General features: G+C 38.8%; 1 protein-coding gene across 1 annotated transcript in view; it reads right to left on the reverse strand.

The window, feature by feature from the left end:
• The window catches only part of lamc3 (laminin, gamma 3), a 154,606-nt gene that overhangs the window by 64,364 nt on the left and 67,718 nt on the right, over positions 1-22,524 (reverse strand). Inside the window, exons 7-10 of the mRNA XM_005917219.2 lie at positions 19,394-19,492; positions 18,458-18,594; positions 17,996-18,115; positions 1,134-1,332 (exon numbers count right to left, since the gene is read on the reverse strand). Of these exons, the coding sequence (XP_005917281.1) occupies positions 1,134-1,332; positions 17,996-18,115; positions 18,458-18,594; positions 19,394-19,492 (555 nt within the window). The remainder of the gene's footprint in view (positions 1-1,133; positions 1,333-17,995; positions 18,116-18,457; positions 18,595-19,393; positions 19,493-22,524) is intronic.

A 22,524-nucleotide genomic window follows, 5' to 3' on the forward strand; every position in this document is an offset into this window, starting at 1 on the left:
TACAGCACTTCTATTTTCTATTCAAACAGTATCAATATGTGGCAAAAAAAGGAAAAAAAGAAGGATGTATACCAGTATACCAGTCCTTCACATGAACGGAGGACTCAGGGATCAATCCAAGCACCTGAGCTACAGTGTTTAGGTTTCACTTAGGTTTACGTCTCTGATATTTATGTGACCATTTTCATATACTGTTTTTATTTGCTCCTTCAACAGACCAATTTTCTTCTTGGAAATCAATAATGTTTTTCATCCACTAGCTGTGTGTGGAAGCCTGTATCTAATTTCAAGCCTTGGTGTTGGCACGTGAGGCTGCAAAGGGACCACTACTGTCTGCATACACACTCTACCTCCAGGCTATAGACACACCCTACACTCCATCCAGTGCTCTGCAAGCTGTCGCTATAATCCACTTAGCTCTCCTTTCCATGCTACGACCTGGTCATCCTTCCAGCCCGACCCCCCTTCTCTGCCTCCTTGAGCTTAATAGTGGAGTGACCTCCCTATTCCAGCCAGAACATCCGACTTTTACAAGTTTCTTCTATTAAAGAAATACCTCATATGCCCTCTCTTTCCACTCGATAAATTCTCAAGGCTTTTCTATTTTTGTGGACTAACGTCCCCTTTTTCCACAAGATTCTGCCTTACTTTATAGTTTTTAATTGTTTAACTCTTTGATTTCTTTCCAATGATTTTAGACCAAAATAACACTTTTGACCCCAATAGAATTACTATCAGTATCACTTTTGTGAATTTTGGATGCATTTTCTCTGCTCCACATATTACATGTCACTGCAGGTAAGACCATCTGCTATATGTATAAAATGTAAAAATGGAAATGCAACGTGTGCCAGATCTACATGACAGCCAGCGCATGAGGTAGCTGGCTCATCACCGCGTTCATATCCTGACACTCTGCTGGGACGGTGACAGCAAAGTCAACGTGGGTGAGCTGTAATCGGTACTGAATAGGATATACTCTTGTGACTCAGGCGACAGGGAGATGCACAGATTCAAAGCAAAACAAACATATCAACATACAAGCTAAGCCTTTGATATTTTCTAGAGGGACAAAAAACTAGAACACATTCAAACACTCAAAAATTATGAAACCTCTCAGTGCGGTCTTGTACCTGATGGTGAAAGAGTGCCGTGGTGTGAGGCCAGGGTGATAACCAAGCACTGGTTGGGATGAAAGGTCAGCAGACAGAGTGATTCCAGAGCCCTCGAGGACCAGGGCGATGTGGTCGGGCAGCAGCTCGGGGGTCTCAGAGGCAAAGGTGATGAAGAGAAGCTGGCCATAGCTGTAGACTTTGTGACCCAGGAATTTCACTAGAGTGGTAAGGGCAGAAACTGGATGTTAGAAAGATGCATGGATGGAGTTTTATTACTGGAGTCTGAGTCAGCTCTGTGCCATCAATGTAGTAAATATAGTGCTAAACTTTTGTGTATAAGCATGGTGTTTTTGGAAGTAGGATTAATTGTTTTTGTGCTTTTCAAAGAATCTGCCAGTTCCTCTCACTTTGAGTTGATGTATGTGTTCATGAGGGCAGTGGAGTACAAGCTTTTTGAGATCACGTGGAGCACTGCAGGAATCTGCGTGTAATTACCCACCCTCTAGGCTTTGGCTCCTCATATAACAGGACTTCAAAGCTTTTTAGCTACCACAAGATACCCCCCACTACCGCTACCACCCCAAACTGGCCAAAAGAACATCACACAAGAGTTATACGCTTCTGATGTATAAAAATAGGCAAAAATCTTCCACTTTCTCATTATGCAGATTTGAAAAATGTAAAAAGCCCAAGCCATTGTATAGATCCTGTACAGTTTTGCTCTAAAAATGCACAAATTATAACAATTTCTATTTAAAGAAAAAATAAAAAAACAGAAATAAAGCAAGCTGCCGTTCTCTACAATACCTGGATGAGTGAGTGGGCAAAACTGACAGGTTGCACGCTTGGTTGCCATCTTGTTTTTGAGCGTAATGGTGTGTGAAGTACATCCTGAACTCTTTTGGGGGTTGAGAGGGCTGTGGACTTGAAAGAATCGTTTTGCTTGCGAGGGGCCTCTGGCGTCACTCAGAACAATTCACCTGTCTTATCATCTAATATCTGCTCAACCAGGAGCTGGGTTTTATTATCTGGGCTGTGCCCTTACATGTGCAGCTTGCCCTCGCTGTGACGTCCACAAGCGTGTTAATCGATGGTTTTTACTTGACCTCTCTCTCACCTGCCTTTTTTGCACTGTGACTTGAAGTGTTGCTTTTCACCAGTGCTGCTCGCAATTACCTGACGATTTGTTAAAGTGCCTTGGTTAAGTACTGTTATACACTATTGCTTTAATAAAATGAAGCTTAATTGTTATTTCGATTTGGTCTGGACCGTGTTTCTTCTTTTATCACAGTATGCAAATTATCATCAAGTAAATGATGTTTAATAAATGTATAACACAACAGATTCTTATATAGGTAGTCATGCTGTAGCTTCAGCAACTTTTCCAGTGAGACTTTTGTAACTCTAATGTAAGGATTATTTTTTTCCAACATGAAGTGTGTCATGGTTCGGATTTTGAGGAAGAGACTACGACTGGGATATAGTGAATGTCAGAATAGTGATTTTATTATACATATGTACATATGGGGAAGATGAGCAGTACAAGGCTCTAAGCGCTGATCTCCCCCGAACAGTTTCTTCACAAGGGTTTTATTACAATGATGACGTCAAGTCACATGATCGGTATCAGTCAGTTCTCACTTCTATGTCCTTCTATGGCTAAGAACAACAACATGTTCCAGATGTTTTCAGTCAGGCTTTCCTGGGAACATAACCAATAGTGTGTAGAATGTGTAGTTGTGTGAGAGTGTCCATTTCCGGCCAACAAAAGTTCACCGTGTCCTCATATGACTTTTACTGCGGCCTGACTGGACCCCCAGCTAAACTGGTGCTTTACTAACTGATAGAGTATTGTCTCTAGAATGCCATTGTAGCAGATTTACTAAATGATAAGTGATACATGATAATATTGATAATAAGCTGATGCGGACTAATGAAGTAATAATGAAATAAGAACAGTGCCTTATGACTGATATATAGTGACAGTAAAATAGGATGTTTTCCTCAATAAGTGACAGACTGTTATGTCTAATAAGCTGCAAGCTTTCACACATAAGAAACCAAGCTCAAAAACCAAGCCAATGCATCACACTTCCATCACAGTTGCTAACACTTTTTTTTCTTTTTTGCAACAATGCATGAACGAGGGATGGGCACTGTGTTATTGATATGTATTAATCCCTATCAGTAGGATTAGTATTTGTGGAAAATGAAAAACAGGCAGTAATAAAAGGGAGAAGGCTTCAATTACACGACCAATCAATAGCACTCGTCTAAGTCTAATAAGGCATCATTCATGTAAACACAAGATCAAAATCAATTGAAACAGGCACAGCGAATCAGAACAAGGATAAGTGGTTTCACAAGCAGCTGCTGAGGATGAAACATTTACTCATTTTGAAATGAGCTGTCGCAGGTCTTAGTGTAATTTCAGAATCAATCGATGTTCCTAACTGTTAAAAAAAACAGGTCAAGGTCAAGAAAGAAAAGAGGCTAAGCTAACTCATTGACCAATTAAAGACTAATTCCTTCATAGAGCACCTTCTAAACATCTAAACCATTAGAAAAAATAACCAATATTGCAAGGCCAAGATGTTTAGACCCAAAGACTGAAACACCTCCACATGATGCGGTGATGCAAGGCAAATAATTCAAGTCTGCATTTCACAGCAGTTGATAAACACAATTCTGTTTAAAGCTTTAACACTGATTTATGGATCACATGGGGCAACAGCTAGTTTTATTAGCATTAGTTTGCTGCAGGCTAAAATGCTCCAGCTTTCATTTGGCAGATCATAAGACAACAAACGACTCCAAATTCAGGACTGTCCATGTGGACTGGAGGTTTGGCAGCAATAAAAATATAGATAGTCAAGCAAGATCTGTAGCTGTCTGGCTTGTCATAATGTGCTCTATATAATGGTGTTGCATTTACTTGGTTAAAACTTCTCTACTGGTATAAATTAATATAGTTTTCTTTTCTAAATTTATTTTATTAAAGATGTAAACACAAAAGCTTTTAGTAGAAAACACAAAGGTTATAAAAGAAAGAAAGAAATGATCATCTACTAATACACAAATAATGTATCCTAAGACATGCGGCCAAAAATAGGGAAACATTATTTTGTGTATTTATTTGTATATGTTCAGACAGTCAGTAATTTCTTACCTTTCTATAGGCTTCATGTTTTCAGCTATATTTCTAGTAAACGTTTGCTCATTTATATTTTTAATTAAATACATTTTTTAAAAAACCTTCTACAGATTAAATCAGCATGGACGTGGGTGTGTTAGGACTAAATATATATATTTAGTTTCACATAAATCTGTAACAAAGCATTGTTTAATAGACAGAGCATGTTTATGCATTCAGTGTTGCTCATGCTATGCGGGCACCAACATTCAAAGTTACAATTTCCCTATAGCTTATATTTTTTCTCATACAGGGTGACATTTTTACTATCCGAGTTGTTAGTAAAACTAAACAGAAAAAATGATCACAGCATAAACTACATTTTTCAAAACTTGTTTTACTGTTTTAACAATTGCTTTGGCACTTTTTGTCTGACCACTTTTGTTAACCAGTGATGGGTTGTACCTCACCAAAAGCCTCTAATTCATGTGTCAAAATTAAGCTTTTATTTCGTGGAATAAATGGTGGCAATTGGATGATCTGATATCCTCGTGTTGGTGTTGTTCCCAGACTGTCACGGTCCTGGGTCTCCTGACCCAGCGTTTTTAGTTCTTTGTGATTTTTGTATTATTGTACTTGTGTGTGATTTATTTTATGGTTTCTAGTTTTGATCCCTTGCCCTTCATGTCTCTCTGTGTCCCCTCTGTTCTGTGTAATTGTGTGTCTTTGCATGTTTGAGTTTCTTGTTTTCTGTCACTCTGCATTGTGCATTATGTTCTCATGGTTGGTTTTTTGTTACTCTCTCTAGTCTAGTCTCTTGTGTTCCCAGCTGAGTATTTCCCTGTGTATTTTGGTTCTTAGACCTCTGCCTTATGGTTTATGTCTCTGTATTTCTTAGTTGCTGTCTCCACTGTGTCAAGTTCGCGTCTCTGTGTGATACTTCCTGTTTTACTTTGATGGTCCGTGTCTCATGTGAATGCGTCCTGCTTTGCTTGTCTCGTCAGTCCTGATTTCTCCCAGCTGTGCCCTCCTTCTGTGTCTCATTCCCCTCGTTACTTCCCAGTGTATTTAAACCCTGTGTTTCTCTGAGTCAGTGTCGCGTCGTCCCTCATGCTGTGTGGATCTCCCTGTGTGTCTCTCTGTGAGTTTTCTAAGTTCCCAGTTTAGATTAGTTTGTATGTTTTTTCCCTGCCAGCAAATAAAGCTGAGTTTTGAGTTCACCTCCCTGAGTCTGTGAGTCCTGCATTTTGGGTCCAACTCCTGCCTGCCGCACAGCGATTCATGACACAGACCATCATGAAAATGTTGTTCCAGGTTCAACATTGCAAGTGACCAATCACATTGTTGTGACGTTATTCTTTTGCGCGCCAAGCCATTCGTGCATTTATGAAATTCCAATGTTGCATGGACAATATCAATTCTGCTTACTGTTTATTAAAGGGTTACGGTTAGGGTTAGGCTGCTGCCCCCGGACAAAGCGGATGAAGATGGATGGATGGATGGTTAGGGTTAGGGTCATGGTCCGTTGATCGGCAGACAGAGGCGGTTTCACGCAGCTTTAGTACAGTTTTTTGTTTTACGCCGGTTTTTCCCGAAGTCGCAAAAGTATGACGTCACAACATTCTGATTGGTCACTTGCAATGTTGATCCTGGAACAACATTTAGTATGATGATCTGGGAACAACACCAACACGAGGATATCAGATCAACCGGTGGCAATTACCAAAATGACAAGTTTTATGACATTGTGTAAACCAGGGTGGGTGACTTTTTTTTTAGATTAACAATTTGACTAAATGAGAGTGGACTTAACGCTGTAGTCCTATTAGTTTTCTACCAAAGAACCTTCTACTATTGTACATCACTGTAAGGGAAAGGGTAAAAGAAAAAAAGGGAGACAGTTACTCAAGGACTCTCAGTAAAAACAAATGACGTTGTTGTGTCAAAGTTGTGTCAGTTGTATACAGTTTGAACATTCTTGGTCATGTATATCCTCTTAGTCAAAATTAATTGTGTTTCTACAAATGAATTAATTAATGTTTTTACCCTCTAAAACATCTGATCATTATTTCATTGTGTGAGTCATCACTTGCATAATAATTAATCTGTCAAAATCTGAGGTAATTGTAAAACATGCTTATAGAAAATAATGGTAACAGAGCTCTGACAATTTCTGAACATGGAGCAGACAAATTTGTCTATTATAGATTTTATTTGTAACGCCTGTTCATAGAGGAGAGAGAAGTGTAACAATTGGATGGGACGGATGTCCCATTCACACCATTTTGACCCTTTTGCAGTGCAAAGGAGAGCATTGGGTGTGGGGTTGATGATAATCTATGGCCAAACTGAGTGGTAAGATCTCCTGTCATTCCTGACACTGTTTTGTTCTAACAGCAGTTTTATTTTTAGCTGCAACCATGACTGATGTTTTACAAATCTTTGACTTAGCTTCATGTGTTTTTGAACAATACCTATGGATGCATTTTAATAAAATGGAACTTTATGTATTATCTCTGCCATCTTCTCTTTGAGATGACATAGATGAACTCTTTTATAAGGTTCTGCCTCGACTGTCAGTCTCTCAAACACTACACAACAAGGACTCAAAAATGTATCACCGCCAGCACCAGATCATTGTTGCACTGTAAAAACAATCCAGGTAGAGCTAATTTATTTTGGAATCAGACAAGTGATTATTACCAACATTTGGGTAGTGATGCACTGTAATGAGTAATGTAAGAAACTTGTGCTCACCGAACTATTACTTTTGAAATGATTAATAGGAAATACATACTGAACATCCCGTGCATAACTGTGGGTAATGAGCCCAGTAATACTATTGTGTGACTAAGCTAATATTCTCTCCTAAAGTGCTCCCTTATGGTGGTGAGGGCTTCGTTTTCAGATGTAGCTTGTTGGCTATTATTCTGCTGGGGGTTTGATTTACGTCATGTGGTTCCCGGGAGTTCTCTCTCTGTCTGTAAGGAACTGAGGAACCAAGGGATAATTACTCACAATCCTAATAGACCATCAAAGAATAGCCCCACTTGCAGGCCAATCTCCAAAGTAATGAATCACTATAGAAAAAACAATGAAAGGATTATTCATGCGTAAGTGTGATTTGCAGTCTGTGTATTTCCAAGGATTTATATTCATTCATCATCTCACATGAGAAATTGGGGAGGACTTAAAAATGTAACAAATAAGTAAATAGTGCAGCGTGCTGTATTCATGTGCAACTTGCTTTTCTACTTCATGAAAAATTGATTACTCAATCAACTTCAGTCCCAAATAAATCAGCAAGTTACCACTAAAAATAGGTAACAAAGTAAAAAGTTACTTCAGAAAATGGGATAAAAACAAACATACATACATTTATTTAAAAAAAAAAAAAGTCTTCCTTCCTCTTTGAAGTTTTAACTCAGCAAAGACTCTTGTAATGTATATATGGGCTTAGTACCTAAATTCACATTATATAGAAAGAAAGAAAGAAAGAAAGAAAGAAAGAAAGAAAGGGACATGTAATTTCAAAAACATAAAATAAGGATTGTAAAATAATCAGGTTTTGGATTTGCCATCAAAAATAACTGGGTGACGTTGTGCTATTCTGTACAGTTCATGATACAAAACATTACTGTATATACAAATCCAGTTTTAAAGCTTTAATTTAGCATTTTAGCTGCTGATATTTTGGAATGCTTTCAACGAACAAGTTATTAAGTAAAATAACAATTTTAAGGCATAAGAAACTCAAGCAAGTTCAATTTTGTGTTCTGCAGCATAGGAGACCTTTTAGCTGCTCCCACAGAGACCATTAAGTCACCACATGGTTCCACCTACTGTTCGCATTTCCTCCTTGTCATTCTCTCATAAAAATGTCAGTAAAGTTGTGATTGCAGTATTTCAGCATCTAGCAAGCTCTACTTATGAAGAGCTTGGAAAACAAATTAAATGATAGTAATTTTACATTCTTCAAAGGTCAGAAAGAGAAGGCTAATAATTTACAGTGATGGATTATGTTGCAGTGGTACACAACAGACTGTTGTGTACCAGTGGTCACATGGTCACTGCTCAGTTTGGTACATATAAAAGTGAGAGATGCCATTCGAAGAATTAAAAACGTATTTTATGGGAACAATCAGCAAATTGAAGAAATTTCTATCAGATTACCCAGATACTCTATACATATAGAGTTCATTATGTCTCACTGACCATTAAAACTAAAGCTAATGTAGAGTATTTTTCTAAAAAACTGCCAAGGCTTCCAGTTATGCTAGGAATTTCTTCTTGAAAAACTTTGGTATTATATCTTTAGTAAAACTTGCCAAATTCCACCTTTACATTAGTTTTACATTGCCTGGAGTTCGGAAAGCAGCCATGATGTCTCATGTAACATCTGCCTGTATTGTAGAATGTATTTGGTTAAAAGACCAGAAAACCTCAAGGTGGCATCAGTACAGGTCAGCTGACAACAGCTGGTTTTCAAAGAATAAAAAATATAAATATACAGTCCACCACATAACTTATTAGTCTTTTATACCTCTTCCCAAATCCGACGTTCATCCTTGTGCTAAGTTATTAGCAAAAGCCAGCTTGATTAGCATGATGCATAGTATATATTATAGTATTTTTTATATCACAGAAACAGATAGTGCAATGCAATGTAAAATGAAATATTATTATTTAACTCACTAAAACTGGGTAAAAGATTTCTTGGATGGGTTGCTAGTATAACTAACCATATGGCTAGTTATAAATTTTTCTGGATAAGTGATAATTAGAAAAATAAATAATAGAGGTCCAATTTAGTGGCCTAATAACAGCTAGTATCCCAGTATGCACCCACCTGACACTCAGCAGCAAATCTCTAATATATTTATTAGTGATTTTCATAACTTTAAGTCTTCTATAGCAGTGATTATAGAAATCACAGAAGTTCCCAACTGATAGAGGTGACCTCGAAGTATCCAAATACTAAGTAAAAGAAGCATCAATTCTTCTTTTACTGCTTCCTTTAGCAGAGGAGACACTGGGACCATGCTTTATTAAACGGGAGGAGAAAAGGCAGTTCCATAATTCATAACAAAGGACCACCTGACAATTCATGAAAACAATCAACATAATAAACAAAGTGTATGTGAATGTTAACTGTAACTACCTTTTCCATTTCATGCCATTACCTGCAGATATATTTTGAGGTTTTAACAACGGCCTCTTAACCTCCCAGCAGAAGATTATGAGCTCTATTAAGTGATTAAAGTGTGTTTAAGGTTCTGTATAATTAGTTTGCATGAATGTCCTTTGCTGTACTGCAGCCTTTAGGATTATCATAATTTCGTTTTTATTTGAGGTCAGCTGCGATAAGTGATGGATAGAGAGAATTTTAATGCAGTCACAGAAATCCTAAACAGGGCGGTGAAAAAGAGTTACACTGGATAACAGCAGGTAAATATTAGAAAATAAGATGCATTGAATGTTATAGGCTATTGGACAGACTTACTAATCAGAGGAAATTACTGTGAGACGAGTGAAGGTCGTTCACATTCTCAGTGCACCTCTCTTCTGTTTTGCTAATTTTTACCAGTTCTACTCACCTTTCCTTCACCTCAATGTTGTTTTCATCGAGGTCGAGGAAAAGAAGTTAGGAAAAAGAAAAGGAGGGACTTTTCAAGCACCCACACTTTACTTATGGACACATGATATTAGTTAACAGATTGTAGACGATAGACCTGCCCTTAAGTTATTTTTTTAAATAAAACTGCTTCATGATCATGTTATTTTTTCAACATTTGCTCATAAAATTAATGTACTGATAAGTGTAGTAGCCTCTTTTTTTGTTTAAAGCAAAAAAGAGGGTGAGTGAACCTCAAAGTCTCTTACACTAATGACTCACTCTAAATTAAAATAACTTATATCTTGCTTGTTTTACTTGCAGATTTAATGAGGTGTAAAAACGAGTAGATTTAATTTGGTTTGTGTCAGAAAAACCAGGTGAATTCAGGAAAAAAAAAACGTTTCAGGGCATGGGGCCTTCCACATTAAACATGCAAAATATGCTCTCTTAACTCATTGGTTTTCAAGGTGCAATTTTCATAACCTCTGAACAGATGCCAGGTTAGAGTGAGACTCCCAGTGCTCCTTTTGTTAAGTTGAACCACTGACCGTCTATGAGCTGTTGGTGGCTTTGTAGAGACAAAACAATAGTACCATCAAATTTCTCATCCAAATCTTGGCAAGAAAATGATTAAATGCATTTCCTAAAATGTCAAAAAGTACTGCTCTAGGCAAAAAAATACCAAGCATTCACTGAGCTTCTCCAATTGGTTGGTGTTCTCTGTTTATCATTGTGCAGCAAATATCACTGTGTTTCGGACTGTTAGTCAGACAAAACAAGATATTTTAAGATGTCATCTTGGACTCTGGAAGCTGAAGGACAAAACTATCAACAGTGAAATATATCAACAGAGAAATTGCTAATAAAAATAATAGCTGCAGCCCTGGGTCATTGCAAATAAATGATGCGTGCATTTGAATGAACAACAACAAAAGCAGCAAAAAGAAACCAGAGCTGCAGTTTGAGCCACTTGATCTCCATTTTGTTTCTATGAGTCTGTCAGAATGATCTGAAGTCCGCTCACTGTGCCACCTTTGACATTGTGCCAGAAACACATAAAGCTGCCATCACAACAAGTGATAGATGCCCGTATAACTTTTGGGGAATGGAGAAGCAGTTCCCAATCAATCAGAGGGTTTAGACTTTGCTCCAACCAAATTAAATCAGCTCCATTTCAATTAAATCACTGCTGCCTCACACAAACCGGAGTCCCACTGAGGCTCTAACATCGACCACCATGCAGGCAATCTGACGGCAAAGGCTGGATGGACAAACCTTAAACTTTTAAACAGGTTCAATACTCTCAGGACTCTAAAAGTCTGACACTAAACTGCACCGCCTGCAGGCGCTCTATGGTCCCATGGTAGCTGCAATAGAAACGTGATTCCAGGAAAGGAAGGAAGATTTTATTCATATCCAAGCTGACTGATAAAGCAAAACACATCACAGAAAGTAAGCACATGCAGACTAGTGTACTACACATGAAATACAGAATTACAAAGAGCAATTGTATATAAGAGAAATGTACTAGGGCAGCGGTCCCCAACCCCTGGGCCACGGACCGATAGTCATTTGATACCGGGCAGCGAGACCCATATGGAAAAGATATATATAAATCTTATAAAGTTTGTATCTGTCTTGTGTGAAACTTGTATGAAAAGCATACAAGAGTGAAAACAGATATAAGATCCCTTGAAAAATTATATAAATGAAACTTGTATGTTTTGGATACTTACTAAAACAATATATGAAAGTAATGAGAAAGTGGCCACTTTCCAGAGTAAATCATATAAGTTTTTACTATTTCTTTTCCATATGGGGAGTTAAGTCTCGGATGTGAAATATATGGTTATCGCTATTTTTTTTAATCTATCATTAACTTGGTTTCCCTGGGTCTTTTCTCGTGTGTTATGAATACATTTTCCTTTTTTTTTTGTACCGGTACTGGTTTTATTTTGTTGTATTTATCTGCGAGACCTTAAAGGCCAGTCCGTGAAAATATTGTTGGTCATAAACTGGTCCGTGGCGCAAAAAAAGTTTGGGGACTGCTGTACTAGGGGACTGTGGCTCAGGTGGCAGAGAGAGGTTTTGCAGTTTGGTTCTTGGTCTGCTATGTGGACCCACAAAATCCCCACTTTGAAAAAACATTGACTGGTCTGCTAACTTTTTGGGGGGTTTCTATTGTATCAAGTGGATACCTCGCCTAAAAGTTCCTATTATGTCTTTTGGTCATTCTTAAAAAAAATTTAGATATGCTTTTAAATGGCTAATAAAAAAATTACATGTGATCAAATGGCACTGTATGGTTTCAAGATTTCATTCCTGCTATCCACATTGAGATATTTAACAACATGCAACCAAAGATGGCTTCCAGAACCAAAAGTCCCATGCCTAGAGATGATGTATATTCTGGAGATGGACCGATCCGATATTACGTATCAGTATCGGTCCGATACTGACGTAAATTACTGGATCGGATTTCGGAGAGAAATAAAAAATGTAATCCGATCCATTAAATATCAAAAAAGCACCTCACAAAAATTGCAACACGGCGTAACTCGGCTCATAACAGTAGCATGTTGGAGCAGTATGCAGCACGTGATAGAGCAGCTGTGTGTATTTGTAGCCTCGCTACCAAACCAGCATTTCATCTCTGAGGAAGTTTTCCCAGAGACAAGTAAAGCAAGTGTGTAAGTTCATCTCTGAATGTTTGTAAAGCATTCCCACGTTAAGCTTAACAACAGATATATGGAGAGACTGCCTCTCTCTCTCTCTCTCTCTCTCTCCTGCTGCTACTTCAATCGTGAAACTGCTTAATGATCAGCTGATCGGCTTTTCTGTCGGAGTCCGTCTCTCTTCTTTGTTTTTGGCCCATTTTGCACCAGAAAGAGGAAACCAGCGGCTGAACAACAGCAGCACGTTTAAGCTTGATAAGCTGTTGTTAGAATTTATTTAATATTACTTTCTACACCAGGATCTTTGTAGCTGACGGCTGGTAACTGTGCAGGGGCGGATCTAGCAAAGTTTAGCCAGGGGGGCCGATAGGGCATTAACAGGGAAAAGGGGGCACAAAGACATACTTTTCTTTCTTATTCTCATTTAAAATGTCTAGCTTTTAATAAATAATTATCTGAATCTTACACCCAAAGTTTTAATCTGATGTAAAATGTATAGAAGTCCATTACTGTATATAGTAACTGTTAAGTCTAATATACCCTAGTAAGCTATAGTACTTTTTCCTTTGGGAAGTACCATCTGTGCAGTCTGCAATTCTGTTGAAGAAAGATGTTGAATCTATTTAATTATTCTTGAAAAATAATTTATTTCTGTGCATTTTTTTCACACTGCATCAAATTAAAGTTGATTACATCGATTAAGCATCATGAGGTGGGGTGGGGTGGTTCCCTATTTTTTTTATTTTGCTGGGAGTTTGCAACCCTATTAGTTAGGTTGCTTAATATTTCTGCTAAGTACTCTTTAAAATACCAGAATAGGGAGGATGGAGTAGGTTTAAGTTTATTAGATTGATCAGTATTGCTGAACTATGAAATATTTTGGGTAGTCAGGGGGGTAGTATAACAGAATAGCTTTAGTGTTGTTTATTTAAACTTGAATATGAACTTATACAAAATGCAGCAAGATATTAAAAAAAAGTTTTATTGATTAAAAAACACACTATATCGGATTCATATCGGTATCGGCAGATATCCAAATTTATGATATCGGTATCGGACATAAAAAAGTGGTATCATACCATCTCTAGTATATTCATATGCAGATGTCCGTGTGTAATTAATGGCAGCTCTGCTGCCGTTAGTGTGCGTGTGAGTAAATGCAAAACACATGCAATACGCTTTGTAAAAGTGATGAAGTTTAAAGATGCTATAAAGGCTAAGAGCAGACTATTTTCTTTTTTACAGTTTTTAAGAATTACAGCTGCTTCATATACTTCAGAGAAGAGGACACAGTGGAGTGTGAAGCAGCGTGAACCTGTGATCTACTCAGATTACTTGTGTTAGCTCTGAGGGCTCTTGTGAAACCCACACAGAACTTTTCTAAGAGGAATTCTGACATGCTGTTCTTTTATTAGAGTGTTTACACCAAAAGTATAACTGCAGGGCAGTGTGTTTGTGTGGGCAGAACATTACAGGTACACTGCAAGTGAGAAGATCCAGGAAGTCCACAGTGAATGATATATGAGGTTTATGGGGAAAGCTTTGGAAAGTTATCAATGGTGTGTTAACACCAATAAGAAGAGACTCACATGTAATAATATTTTTGCCAAGATCAACCTCCAATTTTAAAGTGATTCCAACACCAAGTGCCAAAAACTGCAGTTGCTCAAATGGCCACTTGAGGCCGGCTGCAAAAGTGATTCAATTCCCGGCAGAAATACAGCAGAAATAAACACGTTTACAGCCTGGTATAAAAAAAAACAGCTTGGGTCTTTATAGCTCTTTCCCTCCTTCATGACTGCACGGGGAAGTGACTTTCTAAAGAAATTATCCATTTAATGCATAAAGTTAGGAAAGGTGACCAGTCTGAGTGACAGATGGCTGTCATTTTGTGTAAGGAGCTGGCTGGTTAGTTTTCCCAGCAAGTACTTTTATAAGCAGTTCTGATTTCTTCACGCCACAATTAGCATGGGATTTATTATCAGTGAATTAAGAATGTGCCCTACTAACAAAAGTACCTAGCCAGCACTAGCAAAGCTCAGCAGTGGTCATATCTGTCACGGTTTGCCGGGGCAAGCCGTGTGGAGTAGTAGAAAGGACCCAAAAGGCGGCAGCTCTGGTGCAGGTGCATATTTATTTACAAGGGTGGGTACAAACAGCAATGGTGGGAAAACATGAAACCGGAAACCTAAACTGGGTAAACTAACAACACAAACCAGAAATGGAGATGCAGGGAGGTCCGGGGAAATACATACGGCGAGACGCAGAGAGACCGAGGGGAAACAACACAGATGAACCAGCAACTACCATGACAGAAGACACAACTTAAATACACTCAGAGAACACAGGGAAATTACACACAGGTGGGGAACACAGCTGGGAGTGATTACGTGACGAGACTAGGGAGGCAAACTGAAAACACATAAGATGCAGACCTTCACAATAAAACAGGAAACACATACACGCAATGACATAACACACCAACTTAACACAGACTGGGGGACACAGAACATAGGAACATGAACCACGAAACAGAAGAGTACAAACACCCAAGGCAACCAAAACCACAGAATACTAATAAACTAAACATAAACACGGAGTCGCAGACTCCAGACCACGGCAATATCTGCTAGATTAAAACTAAACAAACCCCCCCCACACACACACACCCAAAACCCCCCAGAAAACAACAACAAACATTAAACCACCAGGTGATTGCTCAATGCTCACGACCATCTTTTATTTACTGCCTGTGGTCAAGACTAAAGAAACTCCAAGAGGGCACAGATTTTTTTTGCAGAGCCTGAAATATTGCCTGTCAGGATGTCTTTAGACGTTATCAGTTTATTTCAAGCATATTGAACTGTCTCACTCAATCACTCAGTCTAAATTGGCTGACTTTTGCTTCTGCTCTGTTTCTCTTCACCTCAGTTTTATTTTTATTCTCATTACTCCCTTTTCCATGTTTCCACTGCACTCTCCGATTTACATTTGCTGCATCTCCCTTCTGTTTTTGTATACCCTTCCAGATGATGAGGCCACTAGACTGAATTACATGCAGACTTAGTTGCAGGTAGTGCTCAGGCTGTGTGAGGCCCTTAGCTGCCACATGCAGCTTGAGTCAGACTGACAGGTAGCCTGGGGCTGATATCACGGATCTTCTTTCTCTCCCTTTCACTCCTCAACTATATGCTGCTCGCCTCCCTTCTGCTAGACATTATTGCATTAAAATTCACCCCCCCCCACTTCTCCCCTGCTTAAGGCTTAGCAGGTTGGCATGTGGTGCATATACTCAAATCCACACTGCAAGCTTCTCCAACCCATGGCTGCAAGGACTTATGTTAGATGATGTCCCCTTCAGCATGAAACAGTGCTCAGCCAAGAGAACCGCCGTTACTGTCCAGCAGATTCAAGTGGTGACCACAGTTGCTGGAGGCAGGTCAAAGCAACTGTTTAGGGTGGTACTTCATGTTTGTCTGTGATAGTTCCTGGCAGCCACACTCGAGCGTTCCGTCTGTTGAGTCACCGCGGGGACTTGAACTCAGCCTGTGTCAACTGTCAAGCAGATGTCCAGGATCGGAAGGAGGGGAAGTGGCAATGCTTCAGAGAAACAGCGTCCTCAAGTGCATACACAAATACTCGTTCGTAAATGCCCACGTATATTAATTTACTACTTGACAAACTAGCGCTGAAAGGAAAATAGAAGGGAGGACAATTTGAGATGTGAGCAAAAATGAAAAAGAAAAAAAAAATAGATCTTCACACAGCGCAGAAGAAGGAACAATTTTGACAGCCCAGCTGGTGTAAGTGATTGTTTGATTGTCATGGGGAATTCAGGAAACTCGAGTGAGATTCTTTCTCCCTTTTTCGTTTCACATAGTGTCTAAAAAGGCTGCCAGCCTGGCCAGCAACTCCTTGTTAAACACTATTAAGGAAATATCTGTGATGCCCTGTCCTTCTCCTAGCTATGGCTGATATTTCTGGAGCAGAATGAGCCATGAAGATCCCCCAAAACGTGCCACTCCCTTGCTTTACCAGTTCAATAAAATAACAGATGATTGAATCCCGTCCCTCAAGTGACAGCTCAAGGCGAAAGCAAACTACGGTGACAAATACATTTGCGGCAATCACAGAAATTGTGTTTTGCATGATGTTCGAGGAGGAGTTGTCACTCAGAATTATCTCTTTCTTTGGTGACGAACACTGGAGAGGGATTTCAGCACAAAATACAAATTAAAAAAAATAAAAGAAGAGGAGAAACCATGTGAGAGAAAATTCCAAAGCTGCTGCTCTGGTCTAATCTTTGAAAAAAAAAAAAAACTGTACACATGCACAAATGTGAAAAAAAGAGGGGAGAAAATTAGATCATTAATGGGGATGGTAAAGCAATAGATGTGTGCATTTATTATGTGGAGAGACAACATAAACAAGTACTGCACAAAGTAGATAAGCAGGCTGTCACAAAGCTGCTGTTGGCCAGTGGGGGCCACTAATCTGAGTGCTGTGGACTACAGAGGCGTCAATATAGAGTGTGTGAACAAGAAATGAACTTTTCAAAACATTATTAACTATGTTAATTTCTAATTACACACGCACACACACACACAAACACACACATATATACATATATATATATGCATATGCTTGGGCATATAAGCAATCATAATGCATGTGTCAGGACATGTCACCACACGCGCGCACATTTGAGCATCCATAACTTACTAATGCATTTATAATGACATTATATAAATTATGCCCGACCACTAGGCCTTGTCACATCCTCTTTCAGCTGTGAGTTTTTCATCTTCCTAAAAAAAGACGCCTCCAAATGGAGTCGTTCCCTGTGATCGCCCGTTTTGGGCATTAAACCTCCAGGATGCAGAGTTAATGGGATTGCTCCTGTTTTGCTTCGGGCTGCGGACTGCACAGTGGCTAGAGGCTGGTGGGAATGGGGGGGGGAGTTGATGCTTAGAAGCGACTTAGTGGAGACAAGAAGAAACCAAGCCAATTTTCACTTTGTTGCTTCTCCAGCATGGCCAAGACATCCAATTCCATCAGGCCTTTGCTCCTGGCACGGCTGATAGAAATGGGCCCTAAGTCCTGTGGCAGGGCCAGCTTATTCCCTTATCTTCTAATGGCTCTGATAAGGGATTGGTAAAAGCGGTGACAGAATAACCACTGCGTGACCCGCTGCCAAAAAAATCCTGATTAATCTCACTAACGAACAATAGGAACAAGCTATGGATATTACAGATACTTTACTAATATCATTTACATATTTGTTTTGAAGAACAACAGCTGGGGCTGTTTTATCACTAATAACGAATAAAATCTATTTCAGCGAAGCTTAAATATCTCCCTGGGGGATGCAGCCCACCTGTTGAGACTGCGGTAACAACAACAATCTGAGCTTGTGGATTCGTTCAAATCTCTATTATTTTTCTTGCCGACTCACCGGGGGCTTTGTAGAAGCCAGTGTCCTCTTCTGTAAGAGGCAGCAGGTAGACTTCACCTTCCTTCCACAGCAGGGGGTAGTCCAGCCCTCCAGAAAACTCTCCCAACCAGCCTTCTTGATCTGGAGGTGAAAGACATCGCATCTGCTAAATATTCATGTTCACAAAGAGTTTGTATGTTTATTCTTACAGGGGTTATCTGTCCAAACAGCTTTGTATAGGTTGCAATGTATGTTTATGTATGTTTTCTGTCTTTCTTTCATTTTTTGTTATCTAAAAAATAAAAGAAGAGAAAAAAACAGCTTTGTTCCTGAGAGCTCAGCACAGAGCCAAATGCTGAAAATGGAGTGAGGACAGAGGGTCAGGGAGAACAAAGTAAACATCGCTGGTCTCGTTAATTTTGGCTCAGTAATAAAGCTCCCAAGGCAACAGGGAAACCTCATTAATGGCTGGGAAGACAATACCTTCAACGAAGTCAGAAGTGATGTTGACAGCAGCATAGTGATTGGACGAGGAGCAGGCCAGCGAGTGGCCATAGCAGAAGCACGGTTGGCAGCCTGCTGGGTTTATTTGCTGGAGATTGAAAAATCCTGGCTTGCATCTGCAGGTACACAAACGCACACACACACATCCCCGTGCATAAAAAAAGTCATTAACATGCAGAAGCTTTAGTCACACCTGATTACAGCTCCTTACCACATCCATGCTGCACTGTTATATTCACTCTCTATTTAAGCTTTTTTTCAGTTCAGCAGTTTGGGCGCAAGTCGCTGCACACATTGCGGCGTTTTAAGAAGAAGAATGGAGCTCAGCTGCTAGCACCCTGACCTGCAGGCACTTGCTGCCATGTGGGTGGGACAGGAACACCGCTAAAAATCAGCCACTACACTAGTCACATTACACAGGAGAGGAGCTTGCTCAACCACCCGTGAAATCAGCCAAAAAGTCAACAAACAGGGAGTACAGAATTATTCAATAGTTGGAGACCTGGGGGTGTGTGTATTGCTAATGTCATAGTGAGGTTATCTGTTTGATCCTCTATCCCACAGGAGCAAGATAGAAGCAGAAAGGGAGAAGCAGAGACTATTGACATAGTTTAACGGTCGCTTGCACTGCTTTAGTTGTTAAAATGACAGATAGCTTAAAAATGTTCAAGCAAGTCTGAATCAAATTGTTCTTAAGCCCTCTGTTTCTGCTGCACCAGCCGACTGGGAATGAAATTTGCAAAGTTATTTTCCCCTTAGGAGCGATAATGAAAATTTTTTTTTTTCAAAAGCGATGCTAAAAAGAGACCAAACATAGGTATATTACATAATGTTTGGATGTTTTATTGTAAAAGACCTTTACAGTTGGCTTGTTTGTTCTTTATCTGGGAAACAAACAACAGCACAATAACCAACCTGTTGCAGTTCTGTCCCTCCACATTTTGCTTACAGTAACAGCGTCCATCCAGAGCAGAGCAGTCACCCACACTGCCACTGAGGTCACATTCACATGGCCTGCAGAAAAATAGAAAATAGTTTAATCTACTGCATTTAGCACGCATGTATAAAAGAGAAGCAGAAAAAGAAAATGGGCAGGAAACTCTGAGATGAGGACAATTTGATGTGAAGACATCCCTGATGTCTGTTTCCTCACTTTCAAGACAGCAGATGTTCAGCTCTGAAAAACCACAGGGTGTCACGCTCAAGTAGATATTAACAACACGGGTTCTTGTCTTAAAACTTGAACCTGGGCCTTCACAGTGTTGCTGCCATCACCACAAAGTCATTTTCAAAAGTACAAAATGTTCTTCATAACAAATCATCAACACCCAAATCTGAAATTTGAAGGCTGCGTAAAACGACCTCAATTAAAAAGCAAGTAAGTGTAAGTATATGGATCAGCAGCGTGTTGGATTTTTGTCAGATTTTGTTTGATCACATTTATTGACTGGTTACTTTTTGTTTGAGATTGAAACACAGGATCTATTTTTAATGAGGTGCAATTACAATAACTCAATTATCCCAAGGCAAGCAGCCTCTAGTTGTTTCTGCTCTAGTGGTCTGGGTAATTCACGCATCAACTCAATAGCCTGAGTTTTCAGCACGAATGAGAGAAAGTGCTGTGTGTTTGTTCGTGTGAGTGTGTGTGTTTGTGTTTGTGCATGTCAATATCATCTAAGGGAAACAATTGCAGATATTAATGTACTGTTTTGGTATGTAATCTTTAGATCTGGATCATTTGCTTTAAGCTCTAATTTGGTCTCCACCAGCTCTTAGGGAAAATATCTATTCCTTTAAATTTCCCTCTAATTTAGCTGATATTTGCACTGCTTTTTGCTTTACAGTGGCTTTATCAGTTCTTGTTTGCATTAGCTTTATCGGTTACAGATAACCAAAACAAATACCTGAATGGTGTTAAAAAGTTCTGTAGAACTGGGGAAGCTATTCTGTTTAAATTTATCATTTTGAGGCATAGCTTAATTTTTCATAAAGAAATGCTTACTGTAGAAGCTATAAAGTCAAATGAATGAGGCTAAAGCTCAATATCTGTTCTTTTGCTTAACAGTCATCCCACAGCCTGTTGTCATAGTATCCAGGTAGAAGAAATAATATTAACACCAAACATTCATTGATATGCCTTTCAACACTATCGCAACTTAGCATTCCCCCGGCAGATAGAAGGGGGTCAGGGAGAGCTCGGATAGACTTCTTATGAATATGAATTTTACAACATACAACACACACACACACACAGACGCACCTACACACACAAACACACAGTTGTGCACACACACACATAGATACACCTTCCTATAAATTTACATGCAGGCTCATGTGCACTCATACTTAGTATGAGGCTCTCAGTTCAGACAAAGTTGAAATGCGCTTTTCATCATAAAAATGTATGCAGCTGGTCAGTGCATCTTCACGTTCCAATAAAGGTTGGAAAAAAAGTCTGACTGAACCCACTCCCAGTAAAACAGGTTGAAAGCAAGTCTGTATCTTAAACTCGGTCTGACCCAAGGAGCTCTAGTACACTGAAACTTAAAATCAGAGCTTAGTAATACATATTATAATAATATTTTACTTAATGCATTAGTAATGCATACAGTTAACACATTAAAGCTAAAAAAAAAAATCATGATCAATAAAGAGTAAACGTGTAATTATTAAATGATTTATTTATCATGAACAACTCTTCATTGTCAACTAGTTGCTGGCAGTTAAAAAAAAGAAGAAATGTTTGAGTCAATCATGAATTGATGAATTTGGATAAAACCAGATCAATGCTACCAACTACATATAAAGACACTCAACTACCTTTGGAGAAAAGTAGAAAGTTTTACAGGCTAAGTTTCTCCTTGGCTTTAGCTGCAGCTCAAGCTGTTCTCTGAAGATTTTGAAGGCAGCAAGGCTGGATTCAGTCACCATGGCAACATGAAGAAGACTGCATGATCTCTTGCTCGGTTCTAAGGGGACTTCAAACACCAGATCTTTCGTTTCTGCTATTCAGGACTGCTGGCTCACCAATCTGAACAACGACCATATGCGGTAGGAGGGAATTCATGCAAAAAGTTTGCAATGACTTGGCAAGACATTAGACCAGCCTTTTTCTTTTCCCTTTTAAAGTTGATGATACTGGTAACATTTCTTTGGAAATGTATTATTTAAAGTTGAGTATGAGGAAATGAAGTTAAAAAAAAATTTCAGCTGTTGATATAGACCTACCATGGCAATGTATTTTCATGTTATAAGCAAATAACATAAGGAATTGATTCAAACTTATTTTAACCTCCTAGGACCTGCGTCCACATATGTGGACATCACATTTTGGATTATTTAGACAAAAATACTCAAATTTGCTCTTCAAGGGCCTGATATCTACTTACGAGGACATACTGCTACTGTTCTATCGAAATTTTAAACAAATATCCTCATATGTGGCTCTCATTTTTCTTTGAAACAAAAATTAGGTTAAAAAAAAATCTGGTAATTCTTTGTTTTTACATTCATCAGGTCCCAATCAGCCCAAATATCAAAGAGAAATTAAAAATGCATGCTGTGAAAGAGTTTGGGTCTTAGGAGGTTGAGAAAGGGTGAGCAGAAACAGTAGATCTGACATTCTAAGTCGCTTAGCAAACTGAGCGAAATGACTTAGGACTTTGTGTTTCTACTAGTTATATTTACTGTGTACTAAACATGAAAAAATGTTTTGTTTCATTTAACTAAAAATCTTACAAATTTCTTCAGTGAGTTCTTTGTTCTCCATCAGTTCTAAAAGAAAATCTGTTTCTTAAATGCAGTTGTGTCCACCACTTACTCACTAACTGTGTGTTCAACTGAGTCTAACTCCTTATTCGCCACAGAGTGATGCTTGGACTTGTTGTCTTTATATTGTGAAAACATCCCTTTAGCATTTTTTAGTTTTGGTGCTAATATATTTGGTATCTAAAATAAATAAAATTAAAGTAATTTAATACATAAATTTTAATGAAGTTTCTTATTGTTTCTATGCCGATGACATTCAGCTGTATATATCTTTTAAG

This window comes from Haplochromis burtoni, unplaced genomic scaffold (genome assembly GCF_018398535.1).
Source record: "Haplochromis burtoni strain Fernald_Lab_line unplaced genomic scaffold, NCSU_Asbu1 Contig_23, whole genome shotgun sequence".
NCBI lineage: Eukaryota > Metazoa > Chordata > Actinopteri > Cichliformes > Cichlidae > Haplochromis > Haplochromis burtoni.